The following is a 25,027-nucleotide window of genomic DNA, read 5'->3' on the forward strand; positions in this document are numbered from 1 at the left end:
TATATATATATATATATATATATATATATATATATATATATATATATATATATATATATAATATATAATATATAACATAATATTTAGAATAGATATAACTACACGCTACACACATTTACGGACACCCTGGTCCTTCGTCAGGTGTAACAAGAGTGATTGGCATCACGTTAGTCTTTCGTAAGCCCCCAGACTGCTAAAAGTGCTCGAACCCGGAAAGAAAAGCCATATCCCTATTGAGACCATGACAGTGTGAACGTACTCTAAGGATCAATTCGACCTCCTTCAAGTTTCTTTTATTATGGTCAGACAGATTACCCAGGATTATTGCAAACTTAAGACAGTCGGAATTGTGTTGTGGAAGATTAAAATGTTCAGCCACTGGAAAACTGTTTTTTTTTTTTAGTCTGATTGTGCTTTTGTGATTATTAAGTCGTAGACGAAAAGGAGTGGGGTTTGACCAATGTATTGTATATCAGGACAGAGAACACAAGTGATAAGATATATCACAAAGGGAGTGTCACAGTTATACGGGCCTGGATGTAAACACACCCCTGAAGGAGAGAGATGAATGTACCCCGTGACCTCATTATTATTTATGAGATGAGCACCAAAATCAGTAGGGTACATCTACTCACTATGGTGCATCCATGTACCAAGTATGATTTCAATCCAAACTTGTTGTTGTTCAGTTACCGTGTTTACAAGCTATTTAAGTGAAAATCAAGTTAAGCCCCGCCCCTAATAAATATGCATAATATCAACTTGACATATATCACCATGTACCCGCTATCGACCAACATATTAATACCAAGTATAAAGAAATTCTGAATTTTTGGTTGCGGAGTTATTAGCTCATTATTATTCATGAGATGAGCACCAAAATCAATAGGGTTCTTCTACTCAGTATGGCGCATCTATGTACCAAGTATAACTTCGATCCAACTTGTCGTTGTTGAGTTATCGTGTTTACGAGCCAAGGGCCTCACATACACCCACACACACGCGCAGTTACCATCGCATATATTCCTTGATCCTTCGGGCAAGGAATCAAAAAGGATTGAAAACAATATGAACCCTTTTGACATTTACTTTGATGTCATGCAGGTCTCTTCAAATACTGATCACATGGATATGCGAGCACACTTCCTATCCATTCTCTGCCCTGTTACCCCTGCCATTCCCTCCATCTCAAATGACTATAACAGCCGTTTTAAAACGTAGCGGGGAAATCCCGTATGTAAGATTTGGCAGTCTTGTTGCATTTAGGGAGTTAATTGTAGGTTATCAGCCTTCCTGTCATGAGGTTACGTAGATAGGGCTAAGGATATCACCTTTTACAACAATTAAAAATATGTGAGTGATTTCATGAGGCCACAAAAACACACATGAGCACCCGACGTGTTCACACAATAGTGCACAACATGTGAGTCTGGCATGTAAACTTTTTAGTTCAACGTGAAGGTATTAATACCTCCGGCAGGCAAACCAAGTTACCAATTAAATTAGTATATAACACGTTAATATAACGTGACTGCACGTTTCAGTGGTTACAATGAAAGATTTCCTTGGGAGGGAATTCATCGACTATTGTTGTACTGGTACACGAAGTACAAACAGCCTTCTGCCACAATGACGACGGGGTCAAATTCTAAATCCCCCTCACCGAATGATTTAGCCCAAGGGGCATGCACAGTTATGGAAGGCATCGTTGGCACGGAGTAGTGGTTCCCGAACTAAATAGAAAAAAATTGCCCCGACCTACCGCCCTCTCCCCTCCAATAGCCCTCACGTTGACACCCCCCCCCCACCCCCTTCGCACACGGTTGGACACGGCACTGCTTGGCGGGATATGTATGGTCAAGACAGTGTGCAGCGAGCGGAAACACACTTATCTCGCAAATGTCACATAATTACCTGGACAGACTACAATGATGTGTGGGTCGTTCCTGTAGCCCTTCCCAGACGAAATACATGTGCTAATTTGCAGGGCATGTATAATGCACATTTTGTTGGTTCTTTTGAACTCTTTATGGCTTCCTAAGTAATTAACCAACTGAGAAACCGTATGGTCACAAATTGGTTTCCGTTATTCAGTATTTTTACTGGCATATGATCAGAAAAATCCATGTGTTTCATCGTTTGCTCTGTTTACCAGGATTCGGTAAAATTGGAGCTGGTTAACTTCCGAATACATTGTTTTCAATACAAACATTTTTTTTCTGGCTCTTCGAAGCTATTGATGATCAGAATACAAACCGGCAAAACATGTTCTTGTTGTTGATTTTTCTGGGATAATTTTTTGACTATATATTTCCATTCATTTCTTAAAAGGCGGCTCGTTCAACATTATTTTAAGCCACTGTAAATCACATAACGATTTGAGACAAGTTTTACTTGCCTTTCTTGTATTGCTACGTTGTCCGTGCTGATGTATACCCCTGATTTCGTACGGTTATTCTTTTTGGATGTCAAAGGTCATATCATAAAGATAATTAAAAACGTGAGTCATTGGCAGAAATTTCCTATTACTTTCCCTAAAATATATCCCATACAGTTGTTTTCGACTTGTTTGATTGGTGTTGTCAGGACAACCATATACAGTTATAAGTCTGACCCGTGACCTCGAAGATAGATATAACGAACGTCCATATCATTAATTTGGGGATTTCCCCGCATTTGTTCGTAAAGTAGGTCCTACGATTTTCTCTCACAGAATGTTCAGACATTGAAGGTTTACAACACAGCCTTGCCACAAGACCGTGTACATTGATTTTGCTCAATTTATGACGCAATACTTATTTGCAGTCCGCCCTCAGCACCACCTATATATTAGTATTCAATACAGTAGTTACGAGGTATTCATGTAAGGACGCACTCGAAAACGAAAATATGGCACTAACGTCAGTGTCAAGGCCAGGGGTAATATACTGCCATTGTTTGCTACAGACATACTTCTTCCTTTCGACAAAGATTAGTCTGTGGGCTAGATGGGGTGAAATCAACCTGCCTTTTTTTTGGGGGGGGGGGGTGAGGGTGACCTTTGCGGGAGTCTGACAACACCTTTCCGACTGGGAATTTTGTCAGTTTTACACTTTTTGTAATGTACATACATACTACTTCCTTTTGACAAAGTTTGGTCCATGGGCTAGATGGGGTGAAATCAACCCACCTTTTAGGGGGTGCGTCAGGGTAAACTTTGTGGGGGTCTGACAACACCTTCCTGACCAACAATTTTGTCAGTTTTTCCATTTTTGTAACATACTGCCATGCTACTTCCTTTTGCCAAAGTTTGGTCCATGGGCTAGATGGGGTGAAATCAACCCAACTGGGGGTGACCTAGTGGGGGGTCTGACAACCCATTCCCAACCAGGAATTTTGTCAGGTTTGCCTTTCTTGTAATGTACAGCCATACTACTTGCTTCTGACAAAGTTTGGTCCATGGGCTAGATGGGATGAAATTAACCAGTCCAGGGGGTCTTTTTCAGGGGGTCTGGGGTCCAAAACCGACCACTGGGGTTGAGCTGACAATTTTTTTGTGAATGACCTAGATGGACTCCTTAAAGGAGCTTTAAGTCAGATAATCTTTTGTTCCTGAGACTTTCATAGCTGTCCGCATGATGAATGCGATACGTATTCACTCAAAAAACAAACAAACACCAAGCATATGTAGGATGACTTTTACTTACATCAACTATATATTTATTGCATTTCTCTACAACCATCATATCTTTTTCTAGTACATGATTGTATCATAACCAAACTGGGGTAACAGCACCAGCTTGAGGACAAGAAAATACTATTACACAATTTTAGTGTACGTACAAATAACATCTGGGCGCCACTACTGACGAGCTTTGGCATGGGCATGACCCCATGAATCACCACTAATCATTATTGCATTATGAGTAATCAATCAGTACAAACCATTATTTGGGATGAATAGATTACTCATGTAGTCTAGTTACCTCTAGAGAAATCCATACCAAAATACTGATGGCATGACCATCTGTCTATTATACGCTGAAACTCAAAACGCAATTAAATCATATACACCGTAAGCTACAGTAAATTCCTTGCACAAACCAGCAGTGACTGTCGAGGATGTTGTGCAGTTAACTTTCTCTTTTACAATTAAAAGTACCAGACTACCAGCTAATCTATTAAGCAAATACAAATTTCTTGTACTGTTATTATGCATATATTTTATTTACAGAAAAAAAAATTAGATGCATGCTTTTCACCTGACATATCAGTTTTGGAAACTATTCCAACTAAACACAATACTCATAAACTGAAGCAGGGTTTTGGTTTTATTCTAGCAATGCCTGAGCTCACTTTATTCCCCAATTTTTTTTTCCACATTGTTTGAGGTGAAGTTTAATACTGTAGACTAGAAAAGGAAATTCCATTTCTTGGAAAATTCAAAATTGTATCAGATCAGAACAGGAGTTCATTAAAAGCCTTCACATGTGGCTAATTAATACGACAGTATAAAAGTACAGATCAACAAGTTGCAACTTTAGATTCCATCATCGTCAGAGACCAACATTTTATGTTTATCAGGTATTCATGAAAAAGTATTACACAAAGTTTCATAGTCCTAACAATAGACACATTTAAAGAGCAAATGCAGAAAGAAATAAAACGAAAGAAAAAGCACCTTTGTAGTTTGAACTCAAGAGGTAAACAGCTACCATGCAAGCACCATGGTAAAGTTATAGTAAAATGAAGTACCTTAGATCATAAATCATTCCATACTACCAACAACTGAATGTGGTCATCTTTTCTCACTATGGACATTAACTAATGAATAAGTGAAAGTAATACAGCAATCAAAAATTTGATAGACACTAAAAATTGCACTTAAGGTTTCCTACTTTGAATTTCAAACACCCAAGATGATCATGAATAAGGCAAAGTGCAGAAGGCCCTTCACAAATACATCATGAAGTACTTACAAACCGATGTACTTAACCATGAGCTTATTTTCAATATTTTCATTACACTTTGCAAATTTTCCAAAAAAAAGTTCAGAAAGACAACAAATTTATGATTAAATTGGGTCATCCTCATTTTTTCCAATAATATTCTAGTTTGTGACTATAGTTTCAAGTCATTTACCTTCAATTCAGGCAGAACCCCATTTATTTGGCAAAATCATTATCCTGTTAGTGTTACCTGACAAATTTATCAGTTAAAGCTTAACAGAGCCTTTAAACATGCACAATTATATTACCAACGTTTTTTTATAAATTGAATTTAAACACATAAAGAGCAGCAATGGTACAACACTAAGACAAATTATCACACAATACCATATACAATCCTTTGGGTTGTTCCAAAACTTAAAAACTTTATAAAGCATCTTCATAAAATGCAAACATTTTTTACTTAGTATATAATCAAATCTAGAGAGTATTATGCACACTGTATTGCAAACAGCTGTTTTTCCTTTTACTCTAGTCTTCTGTACATCCCACCATTTCAGAGAAATGCTACCAACTGAAGAGTGAGAGATCCCAGTGAAGAAATCCCAGTGAAGAAATCCCAGTGAATCTGGTGTTGTCAATGCTGGACTACAATCTGATAGCAAAAAGCACAAGTTTGGGATTTAATTGTAGTATCTTCCCCCCATTTTTGCTGGACTCCAGCAAATCTCAGAGAACTCTGTGCAAATTCCAGTCTCCTTTGAAATGTTGCGTCGGCTCTTCAAAAATGGCCCGTCCACAAGGACTTTGGTATTTGCTCATCGTCAACGTAACATTGCAATGAATTTATGCACATCTTGCATAGTTAAGTTCACATTATCACTATAAGTGGATTTATCGTTTACAGGTCTACATGGAGAAGGCTTTTGGCTTCAAGTAGGATTCTTTGTCATCAAATTCTGATCGGTACTGTGTTGTGACCCTATCACACATGAGTGTCAGCTGCTGCATTGTATTAACCACGCCGTTCAAATGATGCCTGAACAATCTCGCGGTAGCGATCTGTAATTTCTTGTTAGCAATATCATCCTCCCCGTCTTGTTCAGTGGATAGTTCTTCCTCAGCTGTTGGCCCACTGACTAGTTCTGTTCTTAGGGCCTTTAAAATTGCATAGTGTGAATACAAAGAAATGTCATTACCGTTCTTACTATCTGCAGAAACTGCGAGGATTTCTTTCTGTGAAAAATTATTGGCATCTGGTGCTGGTTTGCTTTGAGCAGCTAACTGTGGTGCTGGCATATCACGTAGTCGACTTGGTATTAAAACTGTTTCGTTCATGTCTTCAACTGCACCTATGAAACTCTTCATCGTTTCCAAAATTGATGGTACCGGCACTGCTTGTTCTGTGGGGTTCTGTAACTCCATCATGGAAGTCTCCGGCTTGTCTTCTTCAAACGTTAACACAGGCATTTGGTCAAGCTAGTGAGTGTTTTCCTCTCTCAAAAGAAGAAAATTCAACAGAGTAACGAAGTGGAAGTCACTAGTCCACTGCAATAACTGTTAGTACTGTAGTGTTAATGAAGGCTTCGCACGGTAGGTTACAGTTACAACAGTCACGCTATTGTCAGCGATAGGCAAATGCATAGCAAGGAAGTGAGTATAAATGTTCACACACGTCTCTTTAAATATCTCACAGAAATTTGGAACCTGCAATGGCTATGAACGATTTTTAACTTTTGATGCTAAGAAAATACAAAGTGCTTCTGGAATATGGCACTTATCCTACAGAGCAAACACAAGTTACGATGACGGTATTCCTTCGATAGATTAATCATGTTTTCGAGTGTAAACAAGGTGAGGCAATCGTAGAACTGTTGCTACATACAGTACATATAACGTGAATGCTATAGCATGATTTGAGGTCAATCAGCCGATATAGGGTCAGCTATTGAATGCAATACTGCTTGCTGATTGGTTGATTGCAACCTAGAAACTCGCAACATGCTTTGCTTGGTGGTGAGACCATTAGAGATATGAATATTCATATTTGATTTGCACTTTCTTTGAAAAGTTTGTTCACCCATCCTTACAAGTAGTGACAAGCCGGGGTCACCTCTGAACCGTTGCTATCAAGGTAAACAACTGAACTAAAACACAATGGGAAATATCTGAAACACTGTGAGTACAATCAGAAGAGCGAGGTTAGAGAGAGGATGAACGCAGGACTAAAGAAATAGAAGATTGTTTTCACCCCGTGAATGAAGGTTGCCAAAAGTGATATGTGATGTCTGACAGTTAAAGTGGCGGAATTCAGGAAAATACGGAAGCAGCATTTATTAACAGGCTCTTGTCATAGTGAAACATACAACTTCATGTACAAAGAAATTCGTTTGAATTTGGACTGCAAATTGTACGTACTAGGCTTTGGCAGTGGACAGTCATTTGTCCAGACTGATGAAGCTTACCTATACACTATTCTTATACCAAGGGCAAAAAAAATTATGTCAGTACGAGGGTTTTCTCATGTGGAGAAACCTTACATAGCTCTTATCACACCAAAGGGACACCATATACTGTCTGTACCTCTGTTTGCAATGCTGTAGACCACCAATGGACATTTGCATGCACTAGTCAGTCTACTGCTTCCTATTCTACGACCCTGCCCTCATTCCCGCCCACCCGAAAAAGTAAATAAGTAAATATTAACCATTCCGGTTAAGAATAGTCAGGCTAACAGAAGATGGACCATGTTTACAAATATAGAATATTTATCAGCTAAAGCACAAGGTACGACGGTCAGTGGTCGAAACAAAACATCTAGGTCTATATCCTGAGCGTCAAACAGTGGAACAGGTGGCGCACTTTCATAACAATAGTTAGAACAGCATATTCTATACTGCTTTATACCAGCTAGCAACAATAGGAGCAAAGTATACAACAATAGGAGCAAATTATACAACAAAGGAGCAAATTATACAACAATGGGAGGAAGTTATACAACAATAGGAGGAAATTATACAACAATAGGAGGAAATTATACAACGATAGGAGGATATTTACTACAAGGAAATTATACATGAGGAACGTGTTTGCAATCTTTTCAGTGTCATGAGTAATAAGATACAGTAAATGTATTCTCAATTCCAGTACCGTTTGAGAAAGGAAATGTCTTCATAACGGGCATGTATAGCCGTACAGTTGCGCTGTTTCCCCATTAATATTTATTTTTCAATTCTGCCACCTCTGAGGACACGTAGACCGGCAGCCCAGAGCACTTTGATCAAACGAACGAGGTACCAATATCTGAGTATTGGAACATTTGTGGAAAAACCCAGTATATCCAAAAGTGGACGTCTGCCGTGGTCGCTCTGCTGCATGTGGCCCATGGGGCCGGTTAAAGGGGGCCAAAAAATGCATCTGATCAAACGAACGAGGTACCACTTGAAACCAATGTCAACTTAATGCATGAATGCCACATAGTACTGAATGGCCCATGACAGACAAATTTTCTGCTGCAAAGGGCCCGCCAGACGCCCCAAAAGGGCCCCTAAAAATGCATCTGATCAAACGAACGAGGTACCACTTGAAACCAATGTCAACTTAATGCATGAATGCTACAAAGTAATGAATGGCCCATGCCAGACAAATTTTCTGCTGCTAAGGGCCCGCCAGACGCCCCCAAATATGGCCCAAATGCCCATTATCGTAGCATTGACCCAGATTAAATATGCAAGGTACCACTCAAAACCGGTTTGGAATGTTCGGGTTGACCTTACAGACTATGGAAATAATCATGCCAGACAAATTTTCTGCTACAAAGGGCCCGCCAGACGCCCCAAAAGGGCCCCTTAAAATGAATTTGATCAAACGAACGAGGTACCACTTGAAACCAATGTCAACTTAATGCATGAATGCCACAAAGTACTGAATGGCCTATGCCAGACAAATTTTCTGCTGCTAAGGGCCCACCAGACGCCCCCAAATATGGCCCAAATGCCCATTAGCGTAGCATTGACCCAGATTAAATATGCAAGGTACCACTCAAAACCGGTTTGGAATGTTCGGGTTGATCTTACAGACTATGGAAATCCTCATGCCAGACAAATTTTCTGCTACAAAGGCCCGCCAGACGCCCCAAAAGGGCCCATAAAAATGCATCTGATCAAACGAACGAGGTACCACTTGAAACCAATGTCAACTTAATGCATGAATGCCACAAAGTACTGAATGGCCCATGCCAGACAAATTTTCTACTGCTAAGGGCCCGCCAGACGCCCCCAAATATGGCCCAAATGCCCATTAGCGTAGCATTGACCCAGATTAAATATGCAAGGTACCACTCAAAATCGGTTTGGAATGTTCGGGTTGATCTTACAGACTATGGAAATCATCATGCCAGACAAATTTTCTGCTACAAAGGGCCCGCCAGACGCCCCAAAAGGGCCCATAAAAATGCATTTGATCAAACGAACGAGGTACCACTTGAAACCAATGTCAACTTAATGCATGAATGCCACAAAGTACTGAATGGCCTATGCCAGACAAATTTTCTACTGCTAAGGGCCCGCCAGACGCCCCCAAATATGGCCCAAAACGCCCGTTATCGTAGCATTGACCCAGATTAAATATGCAAGATACCACTCAAAACCGGTTTGGATCCACACAAAACAATATTAAATGCAAAGGTACTTTCCACAGAGTAAAGAACTGCCAATGTAAGACAAATTTTCTTCTGCATAGGTCCCACCAGATAGAAAGAATAGGTGGCCCAATGTGGCCCTATATATGGGTCTAAAGAATTGGATATATGTGCCTTGTAACATGACATTTCAAGCTCATGATTATATTGTTACCAGCATAAATTGGAGTTACTGTACACAAGACCAGTGTTTTATCTTATTTAGCTATTCGCTGCTCTAAGCAAAGTAAAGATAACACTTTCACCTAAGCCTCTAAATATTTTGGGATTTGCTGGCCTGGGCAAAAATTACAGTTCCCCACATTATAATTCTAACACTCTGAGGAAGAGTCTTGCCTGGCTTGGATCCACAGAACTACGGTTGGAAGAGCAAGAATGGGTGCTACAGCCCTGACTGGTTTGAGGGACCGGCTCTCCCAGATCATCTATTCCAAGAGGGGGAACTGAGCGAAGATTTTCAAAGTAGCCGACCAGACGTGGCTTCCGAGTTTGATGGCGATGATTCAAGTACTGAACCATCTTGGAGTGATGACTCCGACAATGAAACATTGATTTGAGCTTCCATTGTCTTTTTAGAATCAAGTTCATGGGAATACTTAATTTTCATAAACTTAGAGATCTGTCTGAATGGCAAATGCAGTGTCTTCTTACAATGCACACACTCCAGTGTTTAATCACTGTCAAGAGACATGAATTCTCAGTTCTTATACTTCGAACCTAACATATGTCATGTTCAGAGTAATCACATAATGATCTTTTGTTACTATCTTTGCCAATTATGATTTTAGTACATTTTAAACTAGCAAGATGACTTTCTTCAAAGGTAAAAGATCCCTTCATAGATGAAAACAAAAACCCTCATCTAGCATTCATATTTCTGAAAAATGGATGCCACATCTATTTGTTGGACTTGTTACAAGCTATTCGAATTGAATTAGTGTAATGATGGAAGTTCTAAAAGACCAAGATGGAGTAATATACGCCAATTACTCATTTTATATTTTGTATCAGGGAATGGAGTCATACGTGGTGATATCAGTATTTGTTTGTTCAATCTTAGCATTTTAAGTCCTTTAAAGAGTGTACCTAGCATAAAGGTACATATACATTTCTATGCTTCAATTATGTATCTTTTAAAAACCATATTGGACAGTTTCAACTTGAAACTGTCCAATATGGTTTTTAAAAGATACATAATTGAAGCATTACTTTCAACCCAAACCTTTATCGTTAAGTACACGTTATAAAGCATTTTCACCATTGTTTAATAATTGTTTCTTTGTCTGAGCTTAAGAAACAAAACAATCTCTTTTGTTCGACTACATGTATGTCTTAAGATGACACTTGAGCGTTCTTTCTCAAGATTTTAAACTTTGTAGATTTACAATGCTAACGTAAACACAGTGTTTTAAGATACAAAATGATTTTTGGTTTCTTATTTACAATTCATAAACTGATTTTAATCTGCTCCAATGTTTCCAGCGAAACAAAGTAACTGTCAAGTTAAACACTGCTCACGATACAAAGTACTGACTGGATAAAAGGAAAAAGAATAGATAAAAGGAACAAGAATGGATTTGAGAATGCATTATAACTGTCAGGATCTCCCTCAAAGACTGAGTTCGCGTCATTTTTGTTTTGCTCAATGAAATGTTCAGTAATTGATACACCTACTAGTATACTAATCTCATTATTCCATTGGCCTATGTAGCGGGAAGGAATTTGAATAATTCAGGATGTTCTTGATTGTTATAGATTGGTTTCTTGTGGCATCTTAACTATTTAAACTGCATATTTCTTTTACATGTGGAGGGCCTTTTGCAGAAGAAAATTTGTATTGCATTGGCATTTCTTTACTCTGTGGAATGTTACAAATGTCATGTCACAAGGCACATATATTCTGCATCAATATACAATCCATTAGGCCCATATAGGGCCGCATTGGGCAACCTATTCTTTCTATCTGGTGGGACCTATGCAGAAGAAAATTTGTCTTGCATTGGCAGTTCTTTAATCTGTGGAAAGTACCTTTGCATTTGATATTGGTTTTTTTGTGGTACCAACTATGATTGATCATAGCCCATTTGGGGGCCCTTTTTTTTAGTGTGTCTGTTGGCCCCTTTGGAGCAGAAAATTTGTCTGGCATGATTATTTGCATAGTCTGTAAGATCAACCCGAACATTCTAAACCGGTTTTGAGTAGTACCTTGCATATTTAATCTGGGTCAATGCTACGATAATGGGCATTTGGGCCATATTTAGGGGCGTCTGGAGGGCCCTTAGCAGCAGAAAATTTGTCTGGCATGGGCCATTCATTACTTTGTGGCATTCATGCATTAAGTTGACATTGGTTTCAAGTGGTACCTCGTTCGTTTGATCAAATTCATTTTAAGGGGCCCTTTTGGGGCGTCTGGCGGGCCCTTTGTAGCAGAAAATTTGTCTGGCATGATTATTTCCATAGTCTGTAAGGTCAACCCGAACATTCCAAACCGGTTTTGAGTGGTACCTTGCATATTTAATCTGGGTCAATGCTACGATAATGGGCATTTGGGCCATATTTGGGGGCGTCTGGCGGGCCCTTAGCAGCAGAAAATTTGTCTGGCATGGGCCATTCATTACTTTGTAGCATTCATGCATTAAGTTGACATTGGTTTCAAGTGGTACCTCGTTCGTTTGATCAGATGCATTTTTAGGGGCCCTTTTTGGGCGTCTGGCGGGCCCTTTGCAGCAGAAAATTTGTCTGTCATGGGCCATTCAGTACTATGTGGCATTCATGCATTAAGTTGACATTGATTTCAAGTGGTACCTCGTTCGTTTGATCAGATGCATTTTTTGGCCCCCTTTAACCGGCCCCATGGGCCACATGCAGCAGAGCGACCACGGCAGACGTCCACTTTTGGATATACTGGGTTTTTCCACAAATGTTCCAATACTCAGATATTGGTACCTCGTTCGTTTGATCAAAGTGCTCTGGGCTGCCGGTCTAACGCTACAGTTACTGAGTCAATGTTCAGTGAGTTAAACAAAGCAACATGTAAAGCTGCATGGCTTTAACTTAGTCATAGTGGAAACTACAGTGAACATTTTTTCTCTAAGCCGTTAAAATGCATTTTGTTTATAAATGAGGTAGAAAAGGTTCACGTATTCATTACTGTTGACATCACCTGACTTTTTTCTCCACCTTCACAGATACTTGTAACACTTAAGATTGTTCTCTTGTTCACTTATGAAAATAGCCTATAGTGCCCTATTGGTTACCATTACAAGAGCAGAAACACTCTCAAATGTAAAACATTTTAATTTCTAACTTAATGTATACGTCTGAACTGATGCATTGTTCATTTAGCTCCTCGTTAACGGAAATACTTATAGGGAAGGTTGTCAAAATATGAACATATTTTGTTAAAGGAACAAGATTGAACTGTTTAGCTTTCTCGACTAATAACTCCAATAACCTTTGACCTCTACAAAAACAATAACAGGCGACACGACCTTACTGTAAACCATCTACGAATGAAGTTGAAAGAACCACCAAAACTAAACGTATATATATATCAGGGGCGTCGGAAGCTATTTGGGACTGGTACGGCAGATCAGAGTGTGGCCATCTATCATAATTATCGGGGGACGTTTGGTAGGTCAAACTACGCTACGCGCCACCATGGTTGGCGGGTAGCGTAATGGAGAAAAATTTGAAAAATGCCTCCCAGATTGCAGGAAATGGCACTTCCCGAGCTTGAAAACAAGACCCCTGCCATGCCAGAGTAGTCACATTTAGCCTACTTGCTTGTTTCATTTGGTTCTTTATTTTTTGCCTTTTTTTTCTTAGTCCTGTTTTTTTGCTTTTTTTTTGTGCCGTGAATATTGGTCCTGCGTCCGCCGGACCTGCCGTATACCGGCTCCGACGCCCCTGTATATATGTCCCGTTTACAAAACTACTATACATTTTGAACATTGCTGAATTCACATGAATAAATGTTCACTTTCCACAGAACAATATATCACAGAGAGTAAACGCAATCTCATTTTTACACAAAGGGTACAAAGCACTCTGGAATTGAGAAGATTACGGGGGGATTTAAAATTTTAAATCACATTTACAAGAGTGTTCCCGGCCAGTTTGATAATCTTTATAACATTTGGTGGTTTTAAAGCTTATTAGTGGAATAATACTAGAATTCCCCTTCTTTGCCCCAATCTGACCATGATCGGGGTGTGAGGGGATACATTCAAATTGTTGTCCTCATTTTAAGAATCGGAGAAATCAGGTTTAACTAACGCTTAATTAATGATTGTACACGAAACGATCATAGACTTTATACCCCAGTTAGCGACAATAGGTTTTGTAGAAGGGATGTAGCAGGGATGTCATATAGAAAGCAGCGGCGTAACGCCTATGGGCTCGGACGGGGCAAACCCAGGGGCCCCCGACCAAAGGGGGCCCCCGCTGCACTGATGTACAGAACTTAGAAGAGGGGTACCCTTTTTTTTTTTTGGAAACGGCACGTTTTCGTTGGAAAAGAAACTATAAACGAGACAATGGACATATTTTCATTTTTTCTGTGCGTGAATACGTTCGTCATAAATCATATGCCCCTGCAACTGCAAATCTCGTATCCTTCTTTCCGCACGACTGACTCAAGAGCCTAAAGGAACACATTTGACCTTGATAGGCTATGCTGGTACATATTATAGCGAAATAGCGCCTCTAATTTTAATAAATTCGCTCTCGGTCAGGGTTGCCACATATGACATTGGCCGATAACTGGCCAAATGACACAAATTTGGCATATTTTGAACCCCTTTGGCTGATGCTTTCCACATCAGCTATCGGCCAAATCGCCGATGCCTAAGATTTCTGTGTGGATTTTATGTGTCCGTATCAGACAGTCAATCGAATTTGGCATATTTTTCACCGTTTTGCTGATATTTTGCCACGGGTGGAAGTATACATGTTTATGTTAATTGGACATTGGTCATTTGGTTTTATTGTCCTTTCAATCTCTTAATGTATTCTAGCTTTGCAACACATTTTTTCATGTTCCCAGTATGACAGACAAGGCGGACCAAACATGTGTCTATGAACGCAGATTTTCCCCAAAATCTCAGTCGATAAAATCACCACGAAATGTTCCATATTCGGCTTAGATTGCACCAGAGAGCTTGTAGAACCCCAGAGCTTCCAGTGCCCTACTGCGGGCCCTGAACCCACGCCTTTGGGACTTCGCGCTCCGCGCTCGTGATGTGCGCTGCGCGCACATCGGTTGATTCTCCGCAGCACCCAGGGTGCCATTCCTTCCCTGGACCCAGACTCATCGTTACGCCGCTGATAGAAAGATGTAATATCGTCCAGGGGAGGGGGTATAAGTGGGTGTACCTCTCATTTGTTCTGGGGTATAACGTCCCCCAGATATATATGTGGTTGCACTCCTTCTCTACCTTCTGTCTCGAGTTGAATATTTTTAGGGAGTGGTTCGTAATTTAGCTTACATCCGTTATAGGGAGGGTATAAGGTGAGGGGCTTCCCGGCCTCTCCTTTGAGAAACTTTTGTTTCAATAAGAGGGCTTAAATGCAAAATTTGTGCTATAATTGCCATCCTGTTAGCTACATTTGTGTAGTACAACTTTAATCGTGTCACCGAAAAATGTTCGTTACTCATCTCCCTCAACCTTACCCCACTCTGAGCTGGCTACGCCACTGAGTGGTTCCTCATTGCAACTATGGTATGTATCTAGTGAGTCGTGTTGGTGATTGAATGTATCTTTACAAAATGTAATGTAAATATATTCTTTTATAGCGCACTAGGCACGATGCATAAGGTCATCTCTTTGGTGATATATGTTTTCGGTACCGTACGTGAGAATAGCTGAAATTATTTACGAGCTTCACAAGAGGATCGACGATTAATCCTAGCGAGACAGTGTATCCGTTTCGAATACTTGTGTCGTGATCTGCCAAATAGGTGGCGCTAAATAATTTTATAGTCACGGTAAATTACACTTCTGTCGTTTGTTCAATTTTGTCCCTATTTTACGGAAGCGTAGATAGAACAGTGAAGTCACTACACAAATATAGATATAGTAACACACTGGAGAAGATACATTCTTTAAACGCACTGTTGTCATAAAAATGTAAGGAGGATGTCACATTTACAACAACGCTTGTTATTATTGCTTGTACAGTTGTATATAGTAATTACGTCATGGCTTTTCAACGCTTCTGTGCATGCCGTGACTCGTCATCTGCAAAGGGGGTTTCCATACGCAGTGTGTTTGTACATAGTAACGTTCAAACAGCTGCAGCGCATGCATTGCAATGAATGCAAGGTTCAGCTCATACCGTTGCTGCTCGTTGGCATTCCCACTTGACTTTGAACTCAAAAACAGAATAATGGGAATACCCTATTTCTTGTCAGAATGGAACAACGACGTAACGAGATTAGATACGGTTCTATAGTAGAAGAGGTGCGATTGCATAGACAAGAAAATCTTTTGTTCCCAAATATAAAGCAGACAAATTTGTCTGAAGAAATTACGGTAAGGACCGGCAGTGGTAGTCAAGAACCATTATCTGTCTCCAAAGTCGGATTGGCTCAGAGTCGAGTTGGAAGAACTGGAAGACATCTTCCCGACAGAAAACAGCAACATCATCGTCATGCAATTTCAAAGCACGATTTTCCAATGCGATTTGGCTTAGAATCACGTAATCAACCAGAACTGCAGAAGCCTAACGTTAGGCCTAATATTAGTAACGTTAACATTAGGTCAACTCAGGCGAGAGTGGAAGGAATGAACTTAGGCCCCTCGCGTCTTTCAAAGCAACAAAACAAGAGTTCGTTTTCTTCAAAAACCAAACAGGTTAATAATAGCTCATTTGTCAAAAGTAATTATAAATCCCCAGTCGCCAGCAGGGGACTAACGTCACGCAAAATGTCACAAACTTATGGAAGGGTATCAAACCCAGCCAGACCTGTAGGCGTTTCTCAAGGCAGCCAGGAACAGTTACCTCCGCCAGGTGAAAGTGAACAAGGTGGCAGCAGCAACTCGGCAAACAACACTCCACAAAGGTATTGTAAACTCCATGGATGTTATACCTTCAATGCAGTTGTTGCAGGTAGAGCCAGTTCCTTGAAAGCTCTGTAAAGTTCTTTGGATTGAAGTTTATTCATCGATCCTTGCCACATATATAAAGTTTGAAAATTATTTGTCGCTCCGACATTCCAAAACTATTTAATCCAAACACAGAAAGGATGCATGCATCACTCTTGATGTTTAGATTCTGATCCCTTATGTCCCTATTGTTTCTAGGACATTCTTCCTGTTCACTGTTTGTAAACTGACAATTTCCTACAGATCATTATCTCCAAACTAACACATAGCAATGAATGCAAAATTCACAAAGAAGTTAAGATTGTGAGCTTCTCTTATCAATATCAGTTACCAACAATTTATGTGCGGACTAGTTTTTTTAATGTATGAACAGTAAATTTAGATCCCCCTGTTAAATGTATTTTAATTTCACATTGACCTTTGATGGGCTTGATGTTCATTGTCTATCTTCAGTCATAATTTACAAATGTTTCACATCCTATAGTATGAGTTGATTCGAATATCTATTCTTTAAGGCATGGCAGCTACACCCTGATCCCACCAAACCAGAAGAAGAGGAACCAAGTTTTAAGCCGTAAGTTCTGTAATTATTTAGGCTTATTTATAGTATGTCAGTACTTTAGTAAACTTTACTTTGTCAGTACTTTTGGTGTGTGACTTCATTTTGCAATCTGTAGGTTACTGAAGACTTGCAATTTGCCTGCAAGGTACTGTAGCATCAATGCTTTGTAATAAGTGGCACATATCTTGTTAATAAAGGCTTCCTTTTGATTTAATTTTACAAACTGTTGCATTTAACTAACCTTCACTAATGGCATATCCTGCTGCCATGATTTGAAATTGCTCCTGTAGTTTTGTTTCTATGGATACATTTCGCATCATTTTGTTTTCCTTTATGTTTTCTAAAGTTGCTTTTATGTTCAAATTTTCCTTGCACTGTCCATCATTATCAATGGTATGTTACAATGAATTCAATTAAATATATATTTTTTTTATTTCATAGAAGCTGAAAGAGAGAGCAAAGCCTATCAGTCTTACAAAGATAGCAAAAAGGTTAATTATGTACAGACCACCCCTCAGTCTGTAGGTAAGATATGTATCAGAGATAGATTAACTGTACACAGAGTACAGACCATGCCTCAGTCTGATAGCTATTTTATGTATAGAATATTCACTGTGTAAATATACCACACTCAGTCTTAAGGTAAGATATCAGAGATTGGTCCACTTTGTGCAGCCTTCCACAAAATCTGTAGGTAAGATTAGTAGCTAGGCCACATTAGTTTGTGTTCTTTAACATGTATTCATGATCCTTAACATGTATTCATGATCAGCAACATTTAACCTTTTTAACTTGTCACATGACCTTCAAATGCACATCTCATGCTCCCTCAGTTGTGTTTCATTTAACCTAATTGAACAAGAAAACCCACATTCCACCTGGATTATAGGGTATTCTGTTTTTCACCATGTTTCTAATTTTCTGTATTTGCGATTGTGAGTCATGTTGAATTCTTCCATATGGAACTCAGCATGAAGACATTTAGAGGGAATAGATCAGAATGTCCACAGCTTGAACCAGAATGGAGAGTCATTGGTTTGCATTGTACCATATGAAAATACACATTGTGGGGAGGGGAAAGGGTGGGGAAGGGGATTATCTGGAGGTTCTTTGTACAATCATAGCAACCGAACGTGGTCAAATGACCTTGTAAACAACCAAGTCATTGTGGTACACATACCATGTATTTTTAGTTAATACACTCACAGTTACCCTCACCATTTCACCCTTCCATCTTATAGTTCCCATATTAATGCAATTCTACAATCTATAATTTACCCTCACTCCTCTCTCTCTTTAGTTCTATTTATCACGTCTTTAAGGAGGGTCTCCGTCTCATTAAGGTTTATGTTTTGTTTCTTACCAGGTGGGAGTAAATCGGAAGAAGAGATTCAACGTCAGAGGCAGAGAGAATTCAATGAAAACAGATATAGGATGCAGGTAAGTGTACATACCACAGTAACAACACTCAGACACTGAGAATAAATGGTAATGACTGTGCAGTCATGTGACTATCAATGCTTGCAAGTATACCAGCTCTACAACATTTGTTTAAGATCATAGGTCTCCTTGTGCTATATTACTTCAGATGTTTATATTGTGCATACCATTAAATTCAATGGTATGGTAAAATTCATAAGTTGCTCCAAATGCATTTGAAGACATTCCTGATTGTACTAATCTCTATAGCTCATGAAATGTTATAGCTTCGGTACTAGTTTATTGTTCATTACATATGTTATCGCAGTTGTGTAAATCAGCGGTTTGCAAACTCTTTGAGTGGTTCAGACCTGACAGTGCTGCTGGATGTATGACAATTAACCTGGATTTAAGCTTCTCAATATCAATGCAAAAAGTATCGTAATGGTTTGGTCTAAGATAACAGTTTTTTGTCGCTTTTGAAATTAGAACAAGAGAAGAGAATATGAGAGACAGAAGAAGGAGAGAGAAGAGGCAGAGTATAGAGAAAAGAAGGAGAAGGCCAGAGAGCAGGTAAGTTTAGTCTCTTGGACTAAGGCCATGAACAGCATTAATATTGACATGGAGGACTGTCATCTCTTTCTCCAAGGCTGCAGTCTGTTGATGTTATGGATTCCTGCTGCTTACAGGTGGAATTCTGCCTGTGGAGGACATTATACTTAAATCTGTTATATGACAGTGTCAATATTATGCCCAGACTTGAAACAAACAGGGCGAACACTATAGGAGTTGTACTTACATTGGGTGTAATGATGTGAAGAAATAAACTCTAATTATTGTGTTTGCATTACTTTTGCGTATGAACCTCTGTCACTGTATGAATGAGATGTTTAATAAGAACTGGTAAATTTGCATATGAAGACATGTTTTTTTTTGTTACTTAATTCATATTTTGTCCACAAACAAATCTCTGATGAATATCCATTGTTTAGTGAGTATTATGGGGAAAATCGAACAAACCTTGAAAATGAGTGATAATAATACTCATTGGCTGATATCATCTTTTCTGATTAGTTTCTTCTGAATGATCTAGTAATTACAGTCATACTGAATGTGATCGATGCTGGAAACTTGGTTCCTTTTTTAATTTCAGTTGTAAATCTGAAATTTAAAATACTTACGACCAGTAAATTAACAGCACTTGCATTCTTCAAGTCAATGTGCAAAATGAATCTGCGGTTTTCATATCTATAGGTATGCATTACAAATCCTTCTTGCATCGATGCTATGCTAAACTGATAATGTCACTCTTATTTTGTTGTCTCTCTTGCGTAGACAAGACTCAATCAGCAGAAAAAGCAAGAGAGGCAGGGCACATGGAATCAAGATCACAGAAGGTAAGACATAGAATTATTAGGTAATACAATGTAAAACCACTGGAGATAAAAAATGCAAAACTGAAAGCCTGGACAACCAGACAAAGAAGAGATCATGTGATGCAAGTTGTAGCCTTGATATGTAATACAGGGAGAGCACAAACACAAATATAGATTGAATAGGCAAGTATTATAAAAAACACATTGGCTGTGATGTAAGTTGGAAAGGTGATAGTGATACAAAAAATATACGCACACAAATACAACATAGATAATATTTAGCATGACACGATCAAAGATAAGAGGTAGAAAGGTATGTAAAAGGAAGACAAATAAGTATACAATGAATAAGTAAGTAGTGTGAGAACTCATGGGTCATGATGTGAAATGGATAGGTGATAAAAGAACACACACAAAACAGAACATGGGTACATACTAGCATGGCAACACCAGAGGTAAGATGCAGAAAGATCCAGTGAATCAGTAAGTAGTGTGAGAACTCATGGGTCATGATGTGAAATGGAAAGGTGATAAAAGAACACACATGAAAAAGAACATGGGTAAATAATAGAATGGTACCAGAGATAATATGCAGAAAGATACAGTGAATAAGTTAGTAGTGTGAGAACTCATGGGTCATGATGTGAAATGGATATGTGATAAAAGAACACACACAGAACAGAATACTGATAAATAATAGCATGGCAACACCAGAGGTAAGATGCAGAAAGATACAGTGAATAAGTAAGTTGAGTGAGAACTCATGGGTTATGATGTGAAATGGATATGTGACAAAAGAACACACACAAAACAGAACATGGGTAAATAATAGCATGGCAACACCAGAGATAAAGATACAGAAAGATACATATGTATATATATATATATATATATATATATTAATATATATATATATATATATATATATATATATTAATATATATATATATATATATATATATATATACATACATATATATACATATATATACACATTATATTCTTCTCGATATCTGCTTCCATTTCAGAACCAATGAAGCATTTCTAAGACGAGTGGAGCAACAATCAAAACAGTATTAAGGTAAATATTACATTATTTCTTGTCTGTAAAATATTACATTATTTCTTATAACTAGTTTCACTTATTTGAATGTAATCGCTCATACATAGCAGAGAATTGTAGGTATGGAGGGAAGGAACAAGGGTTTGGTAGATGGGATAAGAAGGGTGCGTAGGTTGATAGCTGTGGAGTGGAAAACGGAATAATAGTATTCCAGGATGCTGTGCAGAATTTTATGCTTTTTAAAGTTCCTGTTTATTGTTAGTTCTAATGAGATAATATCATTAGTATTTTTGCTTTTCTCTTCAGGTGACGTCTTACAAACAATCTTACTGGTAGCTCTTCGTACAGCCAAACAGATGCATCAACTACTACGAGTTTTAAATTCTGAAATATTTTGAGAATTATAACTAATATGAGGAATCCTCAAAGCCAAATACTGTTCTTCCAGGATTGGTATTCAGATGTAAAAGTACAATTGCATTCTCAGGAGAGTTGCATTCTGGGATCTACTGACCCCTGATCCATAGCATCCCAAGCAGTTGATGGATAAAACAGCTTTGGATGGAATTGGCTTTTTTGGGTGGTGATTTGTACATAGTAGCTGCAACATTAAGTGTTTGTGTACATGCAGTATATGTCGATGGTGATTTTTCTGAGGTTACCTGCTTCATTCAATAAGTGCAGAGAGGAAATATCATGTGACATCACACCTTCTTAAGTGTTTGGCAACTTTTCGGTGGAAACAGTACTCAGTTGGGTTGGTCATAAAATGGACGCCCCTTACTAAGCCTGGTTGTGACATTTGAGAATACTGAAACAAAAAGATCAGCATCATAAAAGAGCAACAGAAAAAAACTGAACTGGAAACCTTATGCGCAAAGTGACTTGAATCGAAGAAATTGAGGATAACAAATGATCTGTTCTCTCAGTTGGACTATCCAGCCCCATACTGGGGTTGGTTGTTTTAACTTTAATATACCTATTTAGATTCAATTATGGAAATGCAGTATGTGCATTCCCCTCATGATACCACATGGGATCATTCACAGTACCATGAGAGAGTCCATCCCACTTCTGATACCATAGTGGATCTTGCACATTCACAGTATTATTGGAGGATCCACCTCTCTTCTGCTAATATAATAGAGCTTGCACACTCACAGTACCATTGAGGTAAATGAATCTGGAGGATTCATGTCAATTGGGTGTGCGCATACCATGTATGGAGGGTCATGTGATGTGTTCGAGGGTGGTACCAAACTGATATTTCTCTGTAGCAGTTCGAGAATAGTGTTAGTGACTTCGTAAAAGATTTGCACCAAGACAGATCAGACATGGGAAATAACGACAACAGTGGCGTAGGAAGGTACTTTTGAGTGGGGGGGCTGAAGACTGAAGGCCGGCCTGGGGGAGGGGTCTAAGGGGTCTTTGGAATTTTTTGCATTTCCAGGTGGCCTCAGATGCAATTTGGTGCAATATAGCACACTTCAACACCCACTCCATTTTGTAAACTTAATTTTGTATTTTCACCTGGCCTTAGATGCAATTTGGTGCTCCAAATGAGATTTTTTTTCTCATTTGGAAATGAAAAAGGGGTTTTCTGACTTGCGAAGTGGGGGGGCGGAATGATACTTCCGCCCCTCCACATTTTTCACTGGGGGGGCTGGCGCCCCCCCAGCCCCCCCGGTTCCTACGCCCTTGTGGCATAAGGAGGTACTGGTACTTCAGAGCTACGAAATAGTGCTAATATGCTAACGTTCAACCTTATTCTCTTGAATGAAGGCAGGCCTTCTACATAATAGATCTTACTTATTAATACAGCTCCAGGGGCAAGCTTTGTCTCATATGGCCTAACGTTATTACTACTTGCTCTAAGTGAATGTAGAAATGTGGGGAAATGTTTAGTTCAGTGCAACCACGGAATTCTCCATGGAACAGAGCCTAATGCTGCTCGACGGGAATATAGCTATCACATTAGGCTACAGGCACGGTTATTGCTAGGTAACGGGTGTCGTCTGCTGCTCTAAGCACGCAAACACATTTACGTACTAGTTGGGTGAAATCATCATGCGTAATAGGGAGAGTAGTATATTAGTACCACCCTGGAACACATCACATGACCCTCCATACATGGTACGCGCGTATTTACTGTGTGATAGTTTCTCCAGATTCATTAAACTCGTTGCACAGTACTACAAGAGGATCCATCCCACTAATAATAGTATCATAGAGCTTGCACACTCACTGTACTATGAGAGGATCCATTTCATTTGTGATACCCTAGTGGATCTTGCACACTCACAGTACAACGGGAGGATCCATCCCACTTATAATAATATACTGGAGCTTGCATACTCACAGTACCATGAAAGGATCCATTTCATTTATGTTATCATAGTGGAGCTTGCACACTCACAGTACTAGGAGAGGATCCATCCCACTTATAATAATATACTGGAGCTTGCACACTCACAGTACCATGAGAGGATCCATTTCATTTGTGATACCGTAGTGGATCTTGCACACTCACAGTATATGGGAGGATCCATCCCACTTATAACAGTATACTGGAGCTTGCACACTCACAGCACTAAGTGGGGATTCATTCCACAGATAATAATATACTGAGCTTGCACACTGACAGTACTACAAGAGGATCCATCCCACAGAAAATAAAATACTGGATCTTGCACACTCACAGTACTATGGGAGAATCCATGACATTTTGATTACATCTGTGTACACATACAACATTCATAGCAACATCACCATGTTAATAGCCAACAAAAAAGCTTTAAATATTTATTTTAAGTGATAGTTTTGAAGTAAAATAGCTCATTGTATGTGACATTTCTGTATGTTGCACATGATAGTTGACAGTAATCTATGATACTACTGTTTCCTTTAGGATCATGTGGTGCAAGAAGGAAATAAGAGGAGTGATTTTAACTATCATACTTTTCAAGTCATTATATTTTAATGTACATTACCTTGCAATAAATTTTAATTGAAAGTTTCGTTAAACGTTACTTACATTTTAACTTAAAGGCAGCTTTCCGATTGTAAAAATTTGCAAAGAAAATTACCTGCAGTTTTCAAATAAATTGATGGAAATTTTGACCTAGTTGTCATACTTTATGATGTTTGATAATTTCTCATTGGTATGAGTGGGTGCAACAAACAGAAATATTATCCTAGTGCTCTGGTGTAATGGTACTGCATGGGAGACAGTTCTGTGTTGAGTACTTAAAAGATGTATATTGAGGGAACTTCTCTGCTGTAAAACTGTTACTCTTTCTTCTTGTTCTCCCAATTAATTTACGACTTGATGTGATTTTCATCTTGTTCTGACTGGTTAGTCATTCCAATTAATTCATCCAATGTGTTAATGTCTTACTCCTAATGTAATGAAAAGAATCCACAATATATGATAGGTAGGTACTAAGGAACATTCCCATAGTATTGTCTCTGCCTTTATGTTTTCAATTGATACCACTGATAATAAGTTAAGTATCACAGGCTTGACACACAAACGACCTATAAAAAAAACCTTCTTGCTTCCTGGATTGTAATAAGAAGATTCAATATTGTAAGGAAATAGTCATCCACATAGCAGGTCTTGATTAATTGTCTTTAGAAGTATGTTTCCAGCACCCAATTTCCTGAAGCAAAGTTTAACAACAATGCCACTCCTGATGATACTTTAAGGATCAATTCGACTTCCTTCAAGTTTCTTTTATTATGGTCAGACAGATTACGCAGGATTATGGCAAACAAATTATTGAAGAGAACCCTTAATAAGGTCTGTAGAATTCCCAGAGAGAACAGGGAATCAACACTGGGAGGTGAAAGAGAATCGTATTCCATTTTT

At 38.9% G+C, this 25,027-nt stretch overlaps 2 protein-coding genes across 2 annotated transcripts; one reads left to right on the forward strand and one right to left on the reverse strand.

The window, feature by feature from the left end:
- Positions 1 to 3,665: 3,665 nt before the first annotated feature.
- LOC139974846 (mid1-interacting protein 1A-like) lies at positions 3,666 to 6,827 on the reverse strand. Its single transcript, XM_071982321.1, has one exon. The coding sequence runs from the start codon at positions 6,396 to 6,398 to the stop codon at positions 5,838 to 5,840; it is 561 nt and encodes a 186-aa protein (XP_071838422.1). The 5' UTR covers positions 6,399 to 6,827; the 3' UTR covers positions 3,666 to 5,837.
- Positions 6,828 to 15,918: 9,091 nt separating this feature from the next.
- On the forward strand, positions 15,919 to 24,276 carry LOC139974777 (uncharacterized). Its single transcript, XM_071982191.1, has 8 exons — positions 15,919 to 16,693; positions 17,252 to 17,310; positions 17,740 to 17,823; positions 18,665 to 18,738; positions 19,207 to 19,290; positions 20,053 to 20,114; positions 21,122 to 21,174; positions 21,463 to 24,276. Exons 1-7 carry the CDS (start codon positions 16,044 to 16,046, stop codon positions 21,171 to 21,173), a joined length of 1,065 nt encoding a protein of 354 aa, XP_071838292.1. The 5' UTR covers positions 15,919 to 16,043; the 3' UTR covers position 21,174; positions 21,463 to 24,276.
- Positions 24,277 to 25,027: the final 751 nt, after the last annotated feature.

This window comes from Apostichopus japonicus, chromosome 10 (assembly GCF_037975245.1).
Source record: "Apostichopus japonicus isolate 1M-3 chromosome 10, ASM3797524v1, whole genome shotgun sequence".
Lineage (NCBI taxonomy): Eukaryota > Metazoa > Echinodermata > Holothuroidea > Aspidochirotida > Stichopodidae > Apostichopus > Apostichopus japonicus.

Excerpts from the sequence above, each read along its gene's own strand:
- LOC139974846 (XM_071982321.1), bottom strand. The coding sequence starts at position 6,398 with ATGCCTGTGTTAACGTTTGAAGAAGACAAGCCGGAGACTTCCATGATG.
- LOC139974777 (XM_071982191.1), top strand. The coding sequence starts at position 16,044 with ATGGAACAACGACGTAACGAGATTAGATACGGTTCTATAGTAGAAGAG. Across the intron at positions 16,694-17,251 it reads GCAAACAACACTCCACAAAG|GCATGGCAGCTACACCCTGA; the intron begins GTATTGTAAACT and ends CTATTCTTTAAG. Across the intron at positions 17,824-18,664 it reads GACCACCCCTCAGTCTGTAG|GTGGGAGTAAATCGGAAGAA; the intron begins GTAAGATATGTA and ends GTTTCTTACCAG.